The sequence below is a fragment of the Pelodiscus sinensis genome, chromosome 21 (assembly GCF_049634645.1).
Source record: "Pelodiscus sinensis isolate JC-2024 chromosome 21, ASM4963464v1, whole genome shotgun sequence".
NCBI classification, from domain to species: domain Eukaryota; kingdom Metazoa; phylum Chordata; order Testudines; family Trionychidae; genus Pelodiscus; species Pelodiscus sinensis.
The window spans coordinates 2,862,206-2,884,835 of NC_134731.1; the positions used below are offsets into that span (position 1 = coordinate 2,862,206).

The following is a 22,630-nucleotide window of genomic DNA, read 5'->3' on the forward strand; positions in this document are numbered from 1 at the left end:
AATATGAATAATAATCTGATCTACTCTTAGAGCTCTATAGATGAGCATGGCATTTTACAAACTCTCAGGTAGGCAAGACATTTCCCCTCTGGGCTTACAAGTGAGCATGATCAAAAACTAAAAAAAAGATGAGGCATATGAGTTGGAAATGAATTTCCTAAGAGATCAGAGGTAGCAGTTCAGATTTTATGGAAAATACACAAGGGGGACGTGTGGCGTGTGATAGAACGGGTGTCATTACCAGCAGGCAGGATTTCTTGGAGTGGAAAAGGTAGAATAAGAGTGTCATGCACAGGGAGGTGTTTTAGGGACCACTGAACCCAGGTTTGTTCCTTCTTCTAGTGAGATACAAGCGAGTTTGAGTGCTATTGACTCTTCGCTACAGCTCTCCAAAGACAACTGGTGCACTCAGCCATTCTGCCCAGCTTCCCAGCTGATTAGCAACTGCTGAGTGTAAGTTCACAGAGGAGCAGCAAAGCAAGCAGTGTGCCATGGGATTATCCAGAACTGGTTTGTGACTGTCTTGTTCGAGGGCTTTATTGCTCCCTTGCTAAATATTCTGGTTTCAGGTTCCCCAAAGAGTTGTCACATCTAAAGAGGTCAAGAAAGGCCTGGCCTGCACTTGACAAGTATCCCAGCATAACCATGTTGTTGAAGAGTTATTATTTTTCACCAAAATAGTGTTACAGATACAACTCTCAGTATGGGTTGCAGTTGCATCAGTAAAAAGGTGATGTATACTGGATACTGAAAAATTTCCCCTTCCCATACAAGAATATGCTTTTGCAATGTGTCTCTGGGGGGTGGCTGTGTTACTCTGTAACTTGGAAAACAGTGAGTGGTCCTGTGGCACCTTAGAGACTAACAAAAATATATAAGATCATGAACTTTGTGGGTAAAATCTACTTCTTCAGATGACTTGGAACAGAAACCAAGACACAAGTTGGATTTCCCTAGTCAAGCACCCTCGGACCTGACCAGTCCAGGATGAGGGATTTTCCTGCACCAGGGGAGGTCATTTCTGGTCCCTCTGCCATCAGCCCTGGCCCAGCCCACCAGCTCCCCACCTGCTGCCAGCCCTGATGCCCTGCCAATCCCCTGCTGCTGGCCTTCTACCAAAGTTCTCTGGTCTTGCAAAGTCCATGCTGGACCATGGATGTTGCTGGACCAGCATCCCTCTTTACAGCATTTCAACCTGTGTATCTATTTAAACAGCAGCAGTAGTATCTGTCAGTTGTAGTTGGCACATTACAAAGCCAGTTTCTCCTGCCTTTAAATTCTGCATTTCACATCAAAAGCTATGAATGGGACACATCCAGCCCGCTGTTCTGTGTAACGACACGTCAGGGCTCAGCAGGTTAAAAATGTTGTGAAAACATCAGCAAGAGAGAGCTCTTTTTCTAACAGTTTTCTCCGCTCTGAGAGAGGTTCTCCCGTTGTTTATGTTGTAATTCTTGTGAAGTGTTTAATCTTTTGCCCTTCCAAAATAAAGCTTCTCAGACAATCTAAAGCTCAAACTGTATCAGGACCTATTTGATTTTTAAATATGGATGAAGGACAAAGATGTGCTTTGATTTTTAAACCTTTATACTTATGTAGATTTAGTCAATACACATGTAGGGATTACTCCTCAGCTGTTATCCATCCCTGTTGGTATCTATTGGTGTGTGCTGGTGTGTTGAAACGCTCCTCAGCCAGGTAGCCCTTTTCTCTTCCCAATTCTTTGTTAAACGCACTAGGGCTCCCCGAGCCACAGCTGTCATGTTTGCCTTGAGAGCACCGTTCCATTCAGGTCAGCGAAACAAAATTTGAGCTGCAGTTGTACATAATAGGCTGCCCATTCATGTTCTGGGTGATCTCCTTGTCCTACCCCAGAATAGAACCCACATTTTCAAAACAATGTTTGAATTGCCTTGTCAGGATCCTTCAAAAATGAATGACATTTGAAATAAACACACCATTTTGTTAGGAACCTTTGTGTTCATTTCTAGACCCTACCCCTATATTTGTGTAAAATACGATGCATTGCTGCTGCCTCTAGTGCTGGGCGGGCATTGCACAAATTAGAATGTTGTGAGCTGGCTGGCTTGTGGAGAGCGTTCTCAGCAAGGACGAGTGTGTTCAGTGAACGTGGTCACATGCTGGAAAGAAATTGAGCCGTTTGGGGCAGTGTCATCATGTGGCATCTCATTCAGCTCTAGCTGATGAAAACGGCCCATTCCAACTCACTAGTAAATCAGTGCAGGAGTGTACAAACTTAGCCCAGCTGACGGGCCTTTATTGCCACTTTGTCAGGAGCCAGAGGCTTTCTCTAGCTTGCATGGCATGGGCTTGATGGCACTCTCCCCTAGAACAGAGCGACTGTAGTGACTGAGATGCCTGCTTTATATGTGATCCCTGCTGTAGGGTTCCGTTGGCTATGTTTGACCTCAGGCTACGCTTTGATCATCTCTCAGCTTGGCAGTTCACTTGTTCAGGTTGCTCTAACTCTCTGAATTATGATTGAACTCTCGTTTACTCAATTATTTTTATATCCATCATAGTGTGGGGTGTCAGACAAGACTTTCAGGCGCTATCCTGAGTGAACGAAACATGTTGGTCCCCACAGGTCAACCAAACTCCTGGCTCACGGATCTCTGCCATAAGACTGTTTCTAAGCTTGCCTCTAATGTTGTTCTGTTGTCTCCTCTTTGTTTTATTTTGTTCGTTCTAATAGTCTGCACTGTTACCAAAGTTGCATGCATCACTAGTAGCTGATTAAGAGAGAAGACTAGTGGAGAAAATGTATCTCTGGAGAGTAGCTCCATCCCATTCATCACGCTCTGAAGGAGCTTTGCACACCTTGCTTGTCCATAGTTTTAGCTGGCAGGTTATATTTCGTACCATCTATTTGATCCATTCTTTTTTTTCCCTCCGCCAGCATTGCTATGGCAACAAAAGAAAATATGACTTCGCAGCGAGGGATGTTGAAGTCAATACAAAGCAAAATGAACACCTTGGCCAGTATCCTTTCAGAAAGAACTGTGCTGCATTGCCTTCAAGAAGAAGCTCTCTCCAGACAATTAATTCTGCAAATTAGGTTTCAGCATATTTTAACAGGAGAGATAATTGGGTCATTATACATCTACTGAGCAAAAGATTGCATTATGCCTGTCCCACCCCTGCTTGGACAAAGGGTGCCAAACTTAGCTGTTGTGTTTTTTAAATGCAACTTTGAATACTACATTTACGCCAACATTTAATTTTAATTTGGAGATCTAGATGACAAAATCTAATGTACTCCAACTCCATATGCTCTGCTAGAAGTGTATGATTGAATTGTACTGTTTTCCTGGTATTTTACTTTCAGGGACAAATGGCTGCAGTGTGATGTGACTCTGTCATGGCTGTAGAGTAGAGCTAAATGTTTCCATGACCTAAAGATCCCCTTGTGTCAGTCTGAGCACTTGATTTAAAGTTTGTAGTTTGTTCACTTCATCTCCCGTATTCCATGCTCTAGGCTAAAGAATGTGCTGGATTGTGAAGTCATGCATGTTTACCATTTTTCTTACTATTTCTTCTTTTCCATTGTTGCAGCGCAAAGAGGGGCATTAGACTCATTTGATTAGACAGATTACATCCTGAAGATATGTAGCTTGATGAGACACAAATTTCATTAGGCTGTTTTTAGTGACTGGCAAGAACAAAAACAACTCAACAAACATTCTCCTTAAAAGAGTTTGGGTGCAAAGACAAAGCTTTGAAAGTTCTGATATCGTTGCAGCTCTCGTTTTATACATTAAATCTCAGTGTTTTACAGGGAAAGCAGTTATTCCCTCTATGCCATGCAGTAAATAGCCTTCATCTGTGGAATATGAACTATTTCTGTAGCCAAACATCATCCATTGTTCCCTTTACCATTACTAGTGTTCTGCGAAGCTACAAATAAATGCCACAACTTTTTGTATGCAGTTAGCCCAGATTTCATGCTGGATTAAATATAGGCTTCTGCATGAATACCAACATTAAGCTTTGCTGTGATAAGTCTTCCTCTCTCTGTTATTAATGCAGTACAATTGTAATCTTGCTAGCTAACCATAAGGCCTTTTTGCCACTTCTGTTTTCTTTGGTTTTGAGTAGTTCTGAGCGCTTTGCTGCTAGCTTTCTGTGTATAGATCTGGGCTCCACCCAGTTTTGATGCTGCATGCTAATATGACCTTAACTCAGACCCCTAAAGATCGGTTTCCCGCAGTGAACAATCTGATTCAAAGGCTCAACCTACGGAAGCGACGGGACTCTCTCATCCTGGGCGGTGTTATTGGCATCTGTACCATCTTATTGTTGCTATATGCTTTCCATTGATGGACATTCTCCATAGACTCTGATAACCTCTTCTCCTCCCAACCCACCAAGGAGAAGCGGGTGGGGGGAACCCAGTAGACCTGATAAACAGCCTGTACATGATGGCTGGAATATCAACATGTCTAAGATTTCTGGTGGCAGACTTTACAACACTGGTTTTGAGCTGAAGCTGCAGTAATTCTCCTCCCCTGCCATATATACTTCCTCTCCTTTGGTCACATTTTGCTTAAAAATTTTTTTTAATCCCATGTCTCACTCTGAGGTAAGTAATATACAGCCTTTATCAGAGTCAGTAGAGTCTCTGCCCTGCTGGATGATGATGAAATCTGTCATTAGCTATTAACTGAAACAATCGTTAAGGTTCTCTTAAGTGGAATTAAGAAGCCAGTTCTCCCTAAAGATCAAATACAGGACTAGACACTTTTGCCCCATAATAAGGGTATTGCAGCTTTAAGCCATCAGGTTGGTTTGTTACGGCATACAACCTCTTAATTTTTTTTTAATTCATGATTGATTGCAAGTCATTTCTACATAACTTGTGCTGTGAAAACTCTGCTCCTTCCCACAAATTCTGAGACAAATAAGGATTGTTCCATTACTTTTTGCACAGAAGATGTTCTGAACTGCTATCTGAGGAGCACTTACAAGGTTTTTGTGGCTTTAAGGGGACTCCAGGAAATATTTGCAGTCCTGCTTTGAAAAAAGGGAGCCTATTATCCTTTCAGTTTTACTGTTGTATTAAGTCATTTAAAGTGACCAAACACTTTCACCTGAAATTAATTTTTTGGGTGTAAATATTTTGGTTTTGGCTAATATCATAAAAGGCCTCGTAAAGACATAATAGTTTCAAAAGTCTATTTTAATTTAGATGAAAGGTATTCTAATAGCATTAATATTTTTACACTGTAAGTAGGACAAAGTTTAACCTGTACATTGGAAAGGGAAAATGCATTGGTTATGCCTGATGGCCAATCTATCTGTGTGCAAAATTGTTAAATACGTAACTCCTTGTAGTAAAGAGTTAAATGAATGAGTGATTGAACATGCAAATACGTTTCTTCTCTAGTATGTACAAAACACACATACATAGATTTTTTTTTAATTGTTCATTGTCCAAATACACCAGAGATTTTTAGATTGTCAACAAAACCTGTTGGTTTTGTGTCTGCAGATGAAACTGTTAAGGAAATCTAATGTCAGGAATCTCTTTGATACAGCAAATAACGCAGCTTAAAGGTTCTCTCCCCTTTCCAGTTGTTTTCTTCCATCTTCGCCTGTCTTCTAACCATAACAAGCAAAACTCTAAGGCACTGGGCTTTTCGCTAAGAACTTGATTAACTGATTGCACAACAGACTTACACACTCCCAAATTTAGTGTCTGTCCTCTCCTTAATCACAGTTGTCAGACTGTACGGAGATGTTCCCCTGTCTCTAAGTCCACCTCTGGACTAGAAGACAGGCCACCCACAACAGCATTAATGCATTTTAATACTGTTTTTATAGCCTGTTGGAGGAATTAAAGAATTGTGCCTGTGGTATTCTTCATTGGGACTTGAAAAGGGCTTATAGGCCGGATAACATCTTTTTGATAAGCAGGCTGCAAAGACTCTGTCAGTTATTCTGACAAATGATTAGAAGGCATTTGAGAGTAATGCTAATAAAATTGAGGTTTGTCCTTTTAAATAAGGAATTGTAATTTGGTTGATTGGGGAATATCCCTGATTTTGAAATGAAGTGCTCATGGGGGAGGGGGGAATTTCTTGATAAAGACTGAAGGATCAAGGAAATTTATTAATGAATTTCTGTATGTTGGGAGATCAAAACTCTTCTCCCCTGATGCTTTTTCTTTGATTTTTCAAAGGGTCCTGATTGGCAGTTATGCTCTATGAGGGTTTATAGGATTTGGTGGTTCTGTGGTTGGCAATTATAAGACCTGCAATATCATAAATAAATTCACTTATTTAAGCTGATGGCCAGTCTTTTTAATGGGCTTAATTGATTTGGTGCATTATTTAATCTTACTTTATGAAGCTGCTATGGCAAATGTGCAGATTGTACCAAGTATCAGTTAATTTGTTACGGCTGGGGAGGATATTACTATGGGACATACAAGAGCAAAAATATGACGGATTCCCTTTAAAAACAAGAGGTTCAGGCTAGAGGTGGCATTTCAGTGGTGGGCAGCTGCTCACTGTTTGCTTTAGTGCTGGTGTTAAGAGGGTTTTGCATCTAATATGTTTAATTATCCCGGCACGATTGCCCCTTCATGAGCCACTGTCAGTCACATACCTGGCTCAGGCAGGTTGCCAGCATCTCTCTGAATAGACGGAAGGGCTGTGGCCTGTGGTGAGATGTGCTAAATGCCAAGGGTCTCTTCTGATACAGCTCTGTACTGGGGGTGACGGGTCTGCACATGAGGAAAATGAAAACAGTGGGGCTGCTTTAAAATTTAATCCGGAGTCTGACTTACCCTTGCTACTTGTTCATCTGCCTTTGATTGCAAACTGAGCTTCCTTAGTGTTTCATTGTGTCCAGCATTTCTCTGCTTTTCTGATTTCCTTAGCCAGTTAGACACCTGCCTCTCCTCTTGCCATAGGTGGGACCCATTGGTAGCCCAGTGACACAGGTTCTTAATACATTTAAAAGGCAGAGCTGCAGTGGGCTCCCAGGCCAGGAGCTAACCCCGCTGCAGCACCCCTGCTTATCGACTAAATGGAAAATCCATTGACTAGTCGATTAGTTGATTAAACTAAATGTAACATCCCTATTTCTGACTAAAAGTTGCAGCTTGGTTTTTCAGATTCCCTGTCATTGGAACAGCAATCCTGATAACATCCAGGGCTGTCTGAAATTCATAACTAGGATGTCCAGCAGTTAAATCCCCTCCAGATTTTATAAGGAGTTTTTATGCCAAGTGTTGCCTGTTGATGCTATGCCTGCAGCCTCAGCACCGGACTGTTGTGTCTGCAATAGTTGATCCATATTCAGCATCCCTCACTAGGCATCATGTGCAAAGCAAGGTTTTGCAAAAGGTTTTATTCCTGCTGCATGTCTCTGGGACCAATAGAAGGCTCACCAGATCTCTGTTCCTTAATTAGACAGGTGGTTTCGTTAGTCAGAGAGTCTGCCTGCTGCCGAGGGGCTGTAATGGAAAACGTAGCACATTTCTTCTTCAGTTAATCCCTGGCAAATTTAGAAACTCCTGGGCCTAGAGTTCTGGATGCAGTTGGCAGTTCACACAGCCACATTACATAATAACTGAAGCTTTTCTTCAGCTCCGTGCAAAAGGCCCCTTTTGAAAGCCCTAACAAAACCAGTGTGTGAAGAATCTAAAGTTCCCCACTGGGTGTTGAAAATAAAAAGGCAAAAGTAGATCTTTAGGAGTGAGCCATGCATTGACGGTTCAACTGTCGGCTCTTTTCTTCAGGGAACCCTGGGAATTGCTGCACATGGGGTGAGAGCTGACCTAGCACGTTGGACTGTGTAGCTTATTTAGCCAACACCGTTAAACTTCTAAAACGACTAAAAGTTGCTTCCCAAGCACCCTTGATGCAGAATGGAATTTTTCCCCCCTCTTGTTTTCAACTAGCATTCAGGGCAGGGAAGGAGGGGACACCGGTTTGTTACAAAGGGTTGCAGATTGATTTCCTCCGTCAGAGAGTGACCTGGTTGGTATTACAAATGCTCCCTTCCCTGCAGAGTTGTGTAACAATACGCGGCACAGGAGCATGCATTGAAAGACAAGCTCAGACAAAGCTGAGCCATGTTCTGGGAGACGTCTGCTCTTTGTGCCGTCTCTCTCGTGATGACTGGACATTTGCAATCAATGTGAGGCTTTCAGCTTTGAATGAAGAAGCTGTTGGTCTGCCCACCATAAGAAGAGCGGAAAGCTGATCCAGTCGCACTCTGTCAAGTCTAATGTTTGTTCTTTCTCATGGAATATGCCAATCCAGCCCCATGGATGTTCTTTTCTAATTGCACTTTCTAATGTGTTTGCTTTTCAAATGGCTTCTTGAAACCTAACTATTTTATTGTACCTCTAATTATTTTTGTTCTCACCTCATGTGCATTTTCTGTATGTATAGAAAAGCTTTGTTATGTAATTTAATAATAAATTAGAATTCTAAATAATGGTGTTTTTTGCCCCTGTAAGAGTGCCAGGCTGCCTACATCTCGGTTTTAAGCGACAGACAAGACTTAAGTCATTCAGTCCATCTCTCTACCAACATAGGATTGGAACCTGGAATAAACATTCCATTTTTATCGAGTCTTATCCCAAATGTAGGACTTTTACACCTCTGGGAGTGTTTCTAAATACACAGTATACATGGATGCCCTTCCTATTGTTTATACCCCATGTTCCTCTCTAAATGGTTCCTCTTTCTTAGTGTTTAAACCCTTTCTACACTGATGGACTTTTAGGTCTTGTCTTTACACCACAGAAGATCGACACTGCCGCAATCGATCTTCCAGAGTTCAATTTAGCGAGTCTAGTTAAGACTTGCTAAATCAAACTCAAAGGGCACCCCCAAGGGTGTCCAGTACTCCTGCTTTTGAAAGGAGTAAGGGAAACCGGTGGGGGTAGTTGCTTTTGTCAGCCTCCTGCTGTGAAGCCAACACCAAACTTTGCTGAAGGTAAATAAACTCTAGCAACGTAGTCTACATAGTTGGAGATGCATACTGTAAGCCAAGCTGCCAGGTCAAGTGTAGTCCTGGCCTTACTCTACTCTTTTAGTGTTCTCTAGTCAAGCACTATCCATACATAACCCCTCCCTTGCCGGCCATTCTCATTAGCCCCATACTCGTTTGTTCTCTGAACTCCGTCTGATTTGTCAGCATTTTTCTGGTAATGAGATCTGCAGGATTTCCTCCAAATCAAACATTAATCAGTAGCAACTCAAGAAGTCTAGGAAAATCCTCCGCTTCTTAGATGTTGAGAGGTCATCAGCTCAACCAGGGAATTAAAAGTATCATTTAATGGAAACTTACTACTGTTCTCCTCCATCCAAAAGACAACCCCTTCTCCCCATTCTCACTGATGTTTTGACATTAAAGACACGTCTTTCACTTCACTCTGTTTCACCCTGGTTTCTGCAGCAAATGTGTAGGCTTTGTGGTAGTATTTTTTCCCCAAGCTGATTTTCACCTGCTGAGAAGTACAGTGCAGCAATTGCTCAGACAGCTGCTTCTTAGGCTCTCTGCTTCCTCTCTTCCCCACTCACCGCCACCTGGCAGAGACCCCCAGTCATACGCTTCGCTTTCACATGAATGCCAGCCAGGCCTGCCATCCATCCGAGACTACCCGCCAGAGTGATAGAAATGGGCTGCTCCCTTGAGTCACTGACACATCTGTCCTTTTCGTTTCAATGCACCACCAGTAAGTAGCAGGCTAGTTGCCTGCTACTTAGGTTTGTGCAGGGTCCTGGGTGAAAAGCTGTCAGCAGCTGAGATGGATTAGAGAGATGTCTTGTTTAACACTTGCTTTAATTTAGTCTGTGGATATTCAGATCCACCTATAATCTTGGGAGATGCATCTCTGCCACCTTGCTTTTGAAGTGCATCATGGCAGTTGGTCTGATCACCTGTTTGAATACTAATGTGGCAGAACTTCAAAAATCTCTTCTAAAGGTCTTGACTGATTGAAAATGAAGCAATGTTAACTTCTTCGTCCAGCCAGGGACTGCCAATGAAACGGTGGCGCTTTTACACCTGTTTAAATAAAGACATTCTTGAATATAGTGGACCCTAGTTGGCAGGCAATAGGAGTTGTTGGGGCTCTCTAGAGAGAGTCAAGTAACACTATTACCTATGTTTAAAAACAAAACCCACGTTGTTGCCAGTAATACCTTTAGCTACTTTCTCAAACCAGCTATGTAAGCCATGGGATGGGATAGAAAACCTCTGCCCTCTACTCAGAGTGTGGAAAAGGTACATTTGTGCAGAGTGAATAGTTTAGTGCTGCACCTAAATTCAGATTTTGCTTAATCCCCTCTTGTTTTGTCACTTGCTATTTCTCTCCTGTACGTATTAGACACCTCTTCTTTGATGTAGGTGCTTTAGTATGGACTCCATGTGCCTAAATTCTAGTGTCTCATGTTAAAATGAGACACTCCCCCAACTGCAAAACTAATTCTGCCAAATTTCAGTTTCATCCTAAACTTTTGCTTACCTTCATGAACGTAGAAAAGCATGCTCTAGTGGGAATATTTTAAAACTAGACCCCCCTCCTCACTCAAATGCTTGCCCATCTGCTTTTCTTATACGAATCCATGAAATCTCTGGGAAGGGAGAGACAAGAAATAAACACTTGAAAGTAGGGTAGTTTGATACAGTGTCTAGAGCAGAGGACTTAGAGTCCATTTATTTGTGTCTCTTCCGCAGGTTGACTGGTCTTGAGTCAGTTTACCCACTTGCAGAACAGATTTAATATCTGTGTCGCTGAACTAGCGTGCAGCTTAATTTGAATGGGCTTTCAGGTTTTATTTAGTTCCTTTCAATCACAATAAATGCATGTAATCTGATTCTGATTGAAGGGTTAATACAATGTGAATCCTATGAAGGAATAGACAGCCTGCTCAATTTACCCTTCTTGTAAGAGACAGCTGCTCTGCTACTGGACAGAAATAAGAGAGAGAAAAGGAAATGGCTCAAACCATGAGACCCATACAAAAATTTGGAAGGCAAGAAGAGCAAATATTCCAGCTGTTACATGCTTTGCAATTTCCGCCCCTCAGTTCCAGGGACTGGAACTACAGTACCTTGGACAGCTCCCTGCTTCATTCAGTGCTGGTAGCTAGAGCCCTGCGTGAATGCAAAATTTGTATCTGCAAAAATGATCCATAGATATCCGCATTGACGGCTGCAGATACCCAAGGATAGCCGTACATTTGCAAAGTTCTAGGTACAAAATTTGTATCCGTGCCCACAAAAACGAGCCGCAGATATCCGCATTCACATCCGCAGGTGTGGATACCTGGGGATATAAAGCGGGTATCTGTGGATTTGCAGGACTCTGCTGGTAGCCTGTAACAGGATTTTCATAGCAGTGAGTTCTAGAAGGGACCTTGATAGGCCATTTAGTTCCATCCCTGGCACTGAGGCAGGACTAGGTATTATCTAGACTAGTGTTTCTAAATCGTTCTTTATAAAGTACCCCTTTTTAAAAAAATGGTAAGTACCCCCAGTACCTACAGTTTTCAGACACAATTTTTTTTTCTACCATTACAACACATTTGTTTAAACAACTTAATCGTAGCTGGGCGGGCAATGACATTTTTGGGTGTAAAAAGTACAAAAATAATAAAACACTGTACAACTTAAAACAAAATTTCAGTTTTCTCCAAATTTCAGTTGTGTTGCTGTACCCCCAGACTTCTCTCGAGTACCCCTAAGGGTACTTGTACCATTGCTTGAGAAACACTGATCTAGTCCATCGATGACAGGTGTTTGTTGAACTGTCCTTAAGAACCTTCAGTGATGGAGATTCTACAACCTCCCGAGACTATTTGCTCCACTGCTAAACTCCCCTAACAGTTGGGATGTTTTTCCTGAGATCTAACCTAAATCTCCCTTGTTGCAATTTAAGCCCACTGCTTCTTGCCCTCTCTTGTCCTGCTCAGTGGTTAAAGAGAACAATTTATCATCCTCCTCTTTATAAACAGCTGCAGTTTAACAGTTTTGGTTTTATTCAGAACTCTAAGTTGTGGTAATCAAAGAGGGGAGTGGCTAAAACAATGGATAGGAGGGAATATGGAAAGAACACAAATGATGGTGCACTTCCTCATTAGGAGGCGTTGAATGATTTGCATAACTATAAAGCCGCTTGCAGCATGACCAGAGAAGCAAAGCATGCAAACCTCAGTCTTCCTTCGCATGAGTTGTCCTCAGCTGCTGCGTTATCCACACCGTTCTTAAAACCATTTGTAAACTGGCCTTGTGGCTGTATGAGACGTAGCAGCACGTGGCTGATCTGACCCTCGTGTGGGGGCAGGTGTCAGACCAGCTGCCAGGACGCTTTCATTGTGACTTGCAACATTCCTCTGCCATGTTAACATCCGGAAAATGCTGTCCCTGGACTATTGGAAAGTGACCCTAGCTCCCCTGCACATGGGCTGTCCTCGCAGCCGTTTGCTGCATCTTTTCTTTCCATTCACGTGACCAGTTCTTTCCAAGCACGAGAACATGCTTGACATGTTGCGGGAGACATGGAGTTGGAGTGTTCCTGTGGGGCTTGTGGAATAAAGAGGCCTACTTCATAATCCGTTTCGGAATCACCATGCTGTGGCCTTATTAGCTAGATCTAGGGCCGGAAGGGACCCCCTGGAGTCATCTAGTCCAGCCTCTTGTGCTCAGCCAGGACCAAGCTGGTGTTTTCTTAAAAAACCCTCCAATGATAGGGATTCCACAGCCTCCCTTGGAAACGTACTTCATTCTCGTTAGGAAACTTTTCCTAGTATCTAACCTGCATCTCCCTTGCTGCAGATTAAACCCGTTACTACTTGTCCTACCGTCAGTGGACCCAGAGAACCATCCATCACCATGCTCTTTACAGTAGCCCTTAATATATTTGAAAACTATGGTCAGATCCACCTCCGTCTCTTTTCTCAAGACTAACCATGCCCATTTTCTTTAACCATGCCTCATAGGTCACAGTTTCTAACCCGCTTATAATTTTTGTAGCTCTCCTCTGGTCTCTTTCCAGTTTGCCCACATCCTTCCTGTAGGAGAGTGCCTAGAACTGGATGCAGTACTCCAGCTTCTGCCTCCCCGCTGCCCAAAACAATTACCGCCTGCATCTTATGTATGATACTCCCGCTAGCACACCCCTGAATGATATTAGCCCTTTTTGCAGCTGCATCACATCACTGACTCCTATTCAGTCTGTGATGTACTGTAACCTCTCGATCCTCTTCAACGGTCTGATCACCTACCCCACTGTGTCCCGTTTTGTGTTTGTGCATTTGATTTTTCCTTGCAAGCATAGCACTTTGTACTTGTCCTGGCTGCGTTTCATCTTTCTGATTTCTGACCAGTTCTCCAGTTCGTCAAAGTTGATTTGAATTTCTAATTCTGTCTGACAGAGTGCTTGCAAGACCTCCCGGGGTGCATCATCTGCAAATGCTATAAGCATACTCACCGCTCCATTATCTGAGTCATTAAGGAAAACATTGAATAGTACCAGACCTGGAACCAGACCCCTTTGGGACACCACTAGAAATGTCCTTTCAATCTGACAAACCATTGATAACCACTCTTGGAGCACGCTTTTTCAACCAGTTACACACTCACCGTATAGTAATTTCACCTAGACCATGTTTCCCAAGGTTTGCTTATGAGGCGCTTCAGTTAACACACGTTTTTAAAGCCTGGAAAAGGATATTGGTCACATGACTCCAGTTAAAGCGAACAAACACCACGTATTGCTGTGAAGATCTGGAGGTTTCGTCTCTTCCTCCCCCCCCCCCCCTCCCAAGACAGTGGCATGCATGGTTTGCACTTCCAGTGGTGGTAATAAGTGGTGCATAAAATCCCATCTTCGTTTGGAATAAAAAAAGTAAATTATTTATGGATCTCCATCCTTTCTTTCCAGCTCTAGTGAGTCAATAATTTCTAGTGGCACAAGGGTGCAATTTTTTTACTAACTATCTACCTTCAGTAGGACTGTTCTTACCAAAACCTGATGTTCCTCCTGATGCTGTCAGAGGCCGCAGATGTCGATGCACTGAGTGAGCTGTGCTCCAGGTCTTTAATCCTGGTAGAATCCATGAGAAGGTCTCTTGCTGAAAGAAAACTGAGCATTTTTCTCTGCATTCATAAGGAGAGGCAGGAGTTAATAGGCTTTTTGTGGTTTATCGACTGTTTCCTTGAAACTGGGGAGATCTTTAGCACCTGATGCCATCTGGATTTAATTTTCAGGAACTTGAGGGAAAATACTCAACGCATATAGATAGAGATTTACCTTTTCAAAAAATTGTCCAAGCATTGCTATTTATCCAAACGAAGTGCAATGCCGCAGACATAGATGCTATATGGGCAATACATAGAGGAAGTCTAGTTTCTACAATGAACGCCTTGAACAAGCTAATGTATTTATCTTTAATCTTCCTGTTCCTTTGGCTATATTCATAAGTTGTTTTATAAGCATGTAGATTATTACTTCTGTCTCGCCTCTGCTGAGCTAATATTGAATCCCCAATGAAACTGAAATCTTTCTCATAGCTGACTCCTATTTATGTCAGTTACCATGGTTGAAAGGTCTGAGGACGAGCCCTTCAGATCAAAATCCTCTCTCTTCATTACTGTGAATGGCGTATCCAAGAATCAGATTTAACCCCCAAAAAATCTTCGCCAGTTGCAGACAATGGATTGAATAAACCTACAGCTTTTCTGGTTTGTGCCATTTTTGTTCATCTTTTTATTGAAATTCAGGAATTCCTGTGGACTGTTTTGTCATTGGCTTTTTATATGTGTGTTTCCTGCCGCATCTCATGCTTTTCCCACCTCTCGTAGAGTTCCCTAACCTCAGCTCTTCCCTCCAGATCTGTTCTTTATTTGTTCCTGGGGCAAGACTAAGGCTGTGGGTCTTCGCTGCCTGAAATCTTTTAGCTCTGCTAGTAAAGCTGTCTACTGTCTCCTGGACACATGATCTCTGACTGTAACGAATGTTCCTCCTGCATCCTTGAGAGAAACCATTCGCTGTTCTCTCTTCACCAGTCACCTTCTCGTCGTCTTTGTGTCTTCAGCTTCCCTCGAGTATCTCTTATCAGTGGTGTGTTTTGGTGTCATCTTCTATCATCCTTTTCCTTGAGGTCTTATGTCCTGTGTGTTGTCCTTATCTACCCTTTTCTCATGCCGTCACGTGTCCTCCTGCTTCCCAGACGTGGCTTGCATCTCAGCCATAGACGTTGTCACCCCGGCCTCTTGTTCAGAGCTAGATACTGTGTCATTTCATCAAAAGCTGGCATTTATTTTCTACTGGTGGTGCTGTCCTGTCCAGAGTCCTGGTCAGGGCACCCTGGTGCTAGTCCGTGCGTGGGTATGCCCACGCAGTCCCTACCCCCAAGACTTGCCATTTTCAGCTAAGAGCCACATTTAACCTCTCATCTGTTTGGTCCTGGAAGAGAGTTCCATCCAATGTAATGTTTTAAATGGATGCAACGTGCCCCTCTCGAAGGGTGTTCCTTGGAGTGATGCCTTCCGAGACCAAATGTAACTTCTGCAGCTCTCCAGAGCCAGAAACCTTGGACCAGCAGTTGAACCGGTGCAGCGATCCAAGCCGTTGCCTTTAGATCAGTGGCCCAGCTCATCCGTTAGCACCTTGTAAGGACTTGAACGTTCTCTTCCTTCTGCTCCGTGTTCTCAGGGTGCCGGCCAATGTTTGCGGGGTGCTTCACTCATTCATGGAAACGCAAGCATGGAACCACACGCATTTAGAGCAGGAGCCGCCGCAAAACACGAGTCCTTTCTGCACCTGGCGAGCACTTCTCTAGTTCCTGGCCATGATCGAAGGCCATCTGTTGCACTGTTAAATCTCCCTGTGTCTGCTTGGCAGATGACACCAAGCGGTGGCTTTTTATTCATGCTGGCGGCTGAGGTGTTAGCGCTATAATATACCAGGTGGTCTGGGAACCACTGAGCGGGTCAGATCAGGGCAAACTGCTTAAAACCAGGGCTGCTTGCTGCCCGAGACTGGGGTCCTTCTCTGTAAGGCACCAAACCAGTCACACCGAGCGCTCCAGCTGCCACCCTGGTCAGCAAGAAGGCTCCTAAGCAATCCCCTTAGACAGCTCCGCTTTGCCTGTGCCACAGCCAGCACCCACCTTCCAGAGATGAGAGGTTATGAACCCCAATCTCACCCACTCCCAGCAGGTTCTCCCAGTCCCACCGGATCAGCCCCAGCCAATCAATTCATACCTCAGATCTTGCCCACCCTGGGCCAGTCCTTCAGCATCTAAAATCATCGAAAGGGTTATTAATCAAGGAAAAGGTTGAGGGTTAGATGTTAAAGCACATTCCACCCATCAGTCACCAAGTGCTCGGTGCAGGCTCTTAGCAGAGATGGGACAAACCGGAGCACGTCCCTGGAGCACGTCCTACGTCAGGATGGGTCAGCAAATCCTTCTGGGGTGGAGAGCCAGAGTGAAGACCAAAGCGGAGGCGCCCTCAAGATCCTTTTATACCCCTGCCCATGCGGCGGGAAATCCGCCGTTCTCCTGGGAGCTAGTGCCTCCCAAAATGGGGCTGATCACATGACTACCAACCTTTGTCCTTTCTAGGCCAGGAGCCATGGAGTCCCCAGGTGTCTCCCCTCCGGCCAGGGGCCGTTGTGTGCTCCTCGGGGGTCAGTTGGCGACCCCTCCGAGCCATTGGCCTTGCAGCGCTGAGCAACAGCCCCTCCCAGTCGGTGGTCGACTCCTCCTGCTGCCTCCCAGACAGGGAACAAGTAAAACAGCAACACAAAGCCCGTTCTCAGAGCGTTGCACGCAGATCGCACAAGCCCAGGGGGAGGCTGGGCAGAATCAGCAGCGCATAAGCTTTCCTTGGACACACACCACACAACACGACAGAGGGTGCAGCAACCATCTGCCTGCGCACGCTGAAATCCGGTACCGCGACGAGCTCGTTGGGCTGCTCCGAAGGCGAGTAGCCGCTTGCATCCTGGCGGGGGGGGGGGGAGGCCCTGCTGGTTGGTTGGGTCCTTGCCCAGAATTGTTCTCGACAGGGGACGTCTTTGTGCTTTATCCAGTCTGCTCGTGCGCCAGTTGGTAACACGCCTCTCTTCAGACTTTTCCACTGGAGCTGTCGGTAAATTCTCTGGGCGTCTTGCAGAATCCTCTACCATGCTCAAGCTGTCGGAGACATTAGAGAAGCCTCCCTGGAAGGATTTCCCAAAACCCAGCCCACCTCGCCTGGCGGGGAGAGGAGGGTCGCCCAGATCCATGGGGGTTAGGGCCAAACCCCGTTGCCCAGCCAGGGGAGGGAGGAATACCCACCGCCTGCGGCCCCTGGGCTGAAGGGGAGGATGGCGACCGTGCAGCCATCTCAACTTGTTCTCTGCCTTTCCCTTCCTATCGCCTTCCCCAGCTCCCGGTTGCTGGGTGAAGTGCATGTCGCACCGACAGGCGGGCTTGAACCTGCGACCTCTGGAGCTTAGTGCAGGTGCTAAAAGCCAGGTGGCTCCCGGCTCAGGCTGTTGTGCAAACTCCTCCTCCTCTCTGCAGGTCGTCTGGGAGCCACTAGATGGGGCAGGGTTACAGGTACCGTGCACTTGTGCCCTGCTCTCTGCCTGCCGTGCCAGGCCCCTGTGGGTAGAGGCCCCAGACGTCTCCCTTCATCTCTGGAAGCTCGTCCTGGAAGCCTGCGTTCCTAGCCCAGTCGCTGTGAGCCCGGCCCTTTCTCTCCATCTGCTCTGGCTCACTGCAGGCTTCCAGACTGTCGCAAGCGCCCTGCCCCTGGTAGCCGGCCTCTCGGGTTACCTGTCTCACCAGAGCCATTCCTCTCCCTTAAGACCTCCCGTTTCTCTCCAGCTCATGGCAAAGAGGTGGCTGCGGCCACCTCCAACAGCAGTTTTATTGCTGCAGGCAGAGCCCGGGAGAGACCCCAGGCAGGGACCAGGGACTCATTGTCCTCAGTGCTGTACAAACGTAAGGAGAGAACAGCCCTGCCTGAAAACATCAGCACCGGGTGGCTACAACCCACAGATGCGGGAGGCAGTTACAGCCGGCATGTCCTCCTGCGCTGAGCGCCTGGCTGCTGCCTTCTCTACGCTGCTGCAGACTGCAAGGCGTTCCCTGGCTGCAGGTGATGAACTCTCCAGGGTGTCCAAGGCACGTTGCCAGGCTGGGCTGGAGGAGTGTTGGAGAGGCTGGCGCAACCCCTCCTGCCCCCACATCTTCGGTATTGTCTTCACTCACTCTCTCATTCACGTGCGCGCGCGCACACACACACACAGAGTCTCTCTCCCTCTCTCTCCCCGTTCATGGAATTGGGCCTGGGAAGGAGCTGAGTTAACCCATGGTCGTCTCTACGGACCCGGAGGGGAGAGCAGGCCCTAACTCAGGGTCGTGCATCTCTCAGACTCAGCTTCCTCTCCATGTAAATGGAGGCAACCTAGTCTAGTGGTGAGAGCAGAGGACTGGGCTGCAGGGTGCCAGAGCCAGCGTCCGCCCCCTGCATCCTCCCCACAGGCCTCCTATTGGCTCACCAAACGGGAGAGTCTCTCCTCGTCCTCTGAGTGATGCTCCCTCCCCCTCCCCGTGTGTCTCTTGGCCGGGGGCTGGAAGCGTGGCTGAAATCTGACTGCAGAGCCGCTTGGGCAGTCGTGGGATTCTCCAGCCCCGAGCGTCACAGGCCGGGTGTTCGCCTCCAGGGTCGGCAGCGTCCGTTCGGTGTCCGGGGAAACGCCGTAGCCTTCTCCCCAGCAGCCTCGTTAACCGGCGCCCTCGGGGCCTCGCAGCGGCTGCTTGAGGCGTCTGCCCCAGCGCCCGCTCCTGGCCCGGCCGTCTCTCACCTGAGCAGACCCTTTCGCCCCCACTCCTCTGGGGAAAGGCTGTTTCTGCTTCGAGGGCAGGCGCGTCTCTCGGCCTGCGGTAGCATCCACCACTTTGAGGGCCCCTTCCCATTGCAGCCAGCTCTGACCTCCACTGGGGAGCCAGGCGGCCCCTTGCCTGCCACGCCCCGGCCCTGCGTGATGGCGAGGGCAAGCCGGGGGGGGGGGGGGGGTTAGTAATTGGCTTGGCTCCCTCTGGGCGCGGTTGACGCCGGGGTAAAGTGGGACCAGTAATTGCCTCCCTAGGGAGCCTGCGCTGCCCGGGGGGGCTGCTGCGTGCTCGTCCCGGTAACGGCCTGAGGGAGGCGGGGCCTCGTGAAGGCTGCGCTCAGACCCCGGGGACCATGCGACAGGAAGGTGACCCGTTCGCTCGGAGACGTGAGCACGCTCCAGCCCCAGGCCTGGGCCCTCTCGCTTCTAGGGCACCGGTTTGAATCCAGCCCCGGGGGAATCCTGCCCCCATCACAGCAGCCATCCCAGCTGACCTCGCCCGCCTGGCGAGTCTCAGTTCTGCAGCCTTCTCTGCTGAGCGGCCCGGGGGGCAGGCCAGTGCGAGGACCGGCATTTCCCTTCCCCCATAAAGGCAGCTCCGGCATCCGTCCCCAGCCTTGGATTGAAAGGTTTGTGGGCGGGGAGCAGCTTGTGCCTCAGGCCTTCAGGGAGGGGCGCTGCCACCAACCAAGCACGCCGGAGCAACGGCACCCACAGGCCCTGCCTTAACGTCAGCGCCCTGGGGAGAAACCCAGCGGGCCCCTCAAAGCAGCGCAAACACCACAGGCGCTGCCTGCTCCTCGCGGGTGGGGGAGGGCCCCTGGCCGGCCTTACGGCAAGCGCAAAGGAATCGCTGAGCCTCTCCAGGCAGGGTTACCAGCTGCCGTTTTCCCGTCCCCGGGCACGTATGGCTTTGCTGGGATGGGCAGCCGGGCTGACACGGGGGGTGGCACCCGCCGGCCGGGGGCGTTCCAAGCAAAGCTTCACGCTGCGGAGCGTGAGGGAGGAGCCCGGAGCATCTCTCTGGGGTGGTGTTTCTAACACTGACTAGGAGACTTAGACGCCCTATTCCCATTCAGGCAGCTAAACCCCTTAGGCAGCTGCGAAAGCCTCAGCCCGTGTGCCTGCCCCTTTGCATGCCAGGCAGCCCGGTGCCGGTGCGTGTGGCAGAGGCGTGCGGAGGTTTCTCGCCAGGCGTCGCCCCCCCCTTGCACCTCCTTCCTGCTGGCCGGCGGCCGGCTGGGCCCGAGAGCAGGAGGGGAGCAAAGGGCGCTGCTGGGTTGGAAGGCGAAGTCACGATGGCTCTGCCCTCGGGGCGACGGCAGCTGCGCCCAGGCACTGCTGGGGGGTGCACGCGCCAGGAGACGGGCGCCGTCGCTAGAGCCCCCGTCCCGGCCACTGAGGGATGCTGCGGGGGGTGAGCGTCCTGGCTCGGACGGCCTGTGCTCGTTGGGTATCTGGGTCCGGCAGGCAGCGCGACCCCCTCCCCTCCCAAAGAGTGTCCCGGCAGAACCTGGCCCGCGTGGCCTGGGCTGCCCCTGCTGGCACGGAGGTGGGAACGTCAGCCGGGGGGCAGGCAGGGTGGAGCAGGCGCCCGGGGCGTGAGGAGAGGAGGCTGCGAAGGGGAGAGCAGCTGCTGGGTTCGGTAAAGGCGTCGGCGCACTCGGCAGTAGGCTCTGGGGGACTCTGGTTGCCGAGGCAGCTGTTGCCGGGCAGGGTGTTGTGTGCGTTGGACCGGTGCCAAGCCCTTCCCCTGTGTGCACCTGGGCCCTGGACAACTGCATGTTCCGGGCCTCGCTTTGGCTGCTGGCGGGGGTCACCGGCAAGCTCCGGTCTGCCTCGCTCCTTGGGCCCTAGCCGCCCGGCTTGGCCTAGGGAGGAACAGGAGTTAGCAGGAGCTTTCACACCTTCCTCTGTCTGCAAAACACCTGGGGCTTAGCCGGAGCACTTGAGAGAGCCGTTTATCTCCTATACACGCACATGCTCACGTGCTCTCGCACACTCATGCGCACATGCATTCACATACACATGTGAGAAGTCTGGAGGTGTGCCTAACCTGGTGAATACAAGCAGAGAGAGGGTAAGTTTAGAAGATAGGATACACAAAGAACAAGTTAAAAATCACTTAGGAAACTTAGATGTCAGCAAGTCACCAGGTCCTGATGAAATGCATCCCAGGATACTCAAGGAGCTGATAGAGGAGGTATCTGAGCCTTTAGTTATGAGTTTTGAAAAATCATGGCAGACGGGAGATTCCAGAAGACTGGAAAAGGGCAAATATTGTGCCCATCTATAAAAAGGGGAATAAGAACAACCCAGGAAACTACAGACCGGTCAGTTTAAAGTCTGTCCCAGGGAAGATAATGGAGCAGGTAATTAAGGAAATCATATGCAAACACTTGGAAGGTAATAAACTGATAGGGAATAGCCAGCATGGGTTTGTGAAGAACAAGTCATGCCAAACTAATCTGATAGCTTTCTTTGATAGGATAACGAGCCTTGTGGATAAGGGAGAAGCGGTGGATGTCATATACCTAGACTTTAGTAAGGCATTTGATATGGTCTCGCATAATATTCTTATTGATAAACTAGGCAAATATAACTTAGATAGGGCCACGATAAGGTGGGTGCATAATTGGCTGGATAACCATAGTCAGAGAGTTGTTGTTAACGGTACTAAATCCTGCTGGAAAGGGATAACAAGTGGAGTTCCGCAAGGGGCTGTTTTGGGACCCGTACTGTTCAATATCTTCATCAATGATGTAGATATTGGGATAGAGAGTACGCTTATTAAGTTTGCAGATGACACCAAACTGGGTGGGGTTGCAACTTCTTTCGAGGATAGGGACATAATTCAAAATGACCTTAGCAAGTTAGAGAAATGGTCAGAGGTAAACAGGATGAGGTTTAATAAAGAGAAATGCAAAGTGCTCCACTTAGGAAGGAACAATCAGTTCCATACATACAAGATGGGAAGCGACTGTCTAGGAAGGAGCATGGCGGAAAGGGATCTAGGGGTCATAGTGGACCACAAGTTGAATATGAGTCAACAGTGGGATGCTGTTGCAAAAAAAGCAAATATGATTCTAGGTTGTATCAACAGGTGTGTTGTAAGCAAAACTCGTGAAGTCATTCTGCCGCTCTACTCTGCACTAGTTAGGCCTCAGCTGGAGTACTGTGTCCAGTTCTGGGCGCCACATTTCAAGAAAGATGTGGAGAAATTGGAAAGGGTACAGAGAAGAGCGACAAGAATGATTAAAGGCCTAGAGAACATGACCTGTGAAGCCAGGCTTCATGAACTGGGCTTGTTTAGTTTGGAAAAAAGAAGATTAAGGGGGGACATGCTAGCGGTTTTCAAATATCTAAAAGGGTGTCACAAGGAGGAAGGCGAAAATTTGTTCCTCTTGGTTTCTGAGGACAGGACAAGGAGTAATGGGCTTAAAGTGCAGCAGGGGAGGTTTAGATTGGACATTAGGAAAAAATTCCTAACTGTCAGGGTGGTCAAATATTGGAATAAATTGCCAAGGGAGGTGGTGGAATCTCCCTGTCTGGAGATATTTAAGAACAGGTTAGATAGACATCTGTCAGGGATGGTGTAGACGGAGCTTGGTCCTGCCTTGAGGGCGGGGGGCTGGACTCGATGACCTCTTGAGGTCCCTTCCAGTCCTATGATTCTATGCTTACACGTTGCATTCATGCTCACACGTGCACTTACACGCTCATGCGCACATGCACTCACATGTGCACTCA

At 47.6% G+C, this 22,630-nt stretch overlaps 1 protein-coding gene across 3 annotated transcripts in view; it reads left to right on the forward strand.

Annotated features, from left to right (window-relative positions):
* GOSR1 (golgi SNAP receptor complex member 1) overlaps nt 1–8,472 on the forward strand; it is a 61,502-nt gene extending 53,030 nt beyond the window's left edge. For all 3 annotated transcript variants that reach the window (XM_075904625.1, XM_075904624.1, XM_075904623.1), the window contains 2 exons: nt 2,921–3,003; nt 4,217–8,472. In XM_075904625.1, the coding sequence (XP_075760740.1) occupies nt 2,921–3,003; nt 4,217–4,364 (231 nt within the window). In that variant the 3' untranslated portion in view covers nt 4,365–8,472. The remainder of the gene's footprint in view (nt 1–2,920; nt 3,004–4,216) is intronic.
* The last annotated feature ends 14,158 nt before the right edge of the window (nt 8,473–22,630 follow it).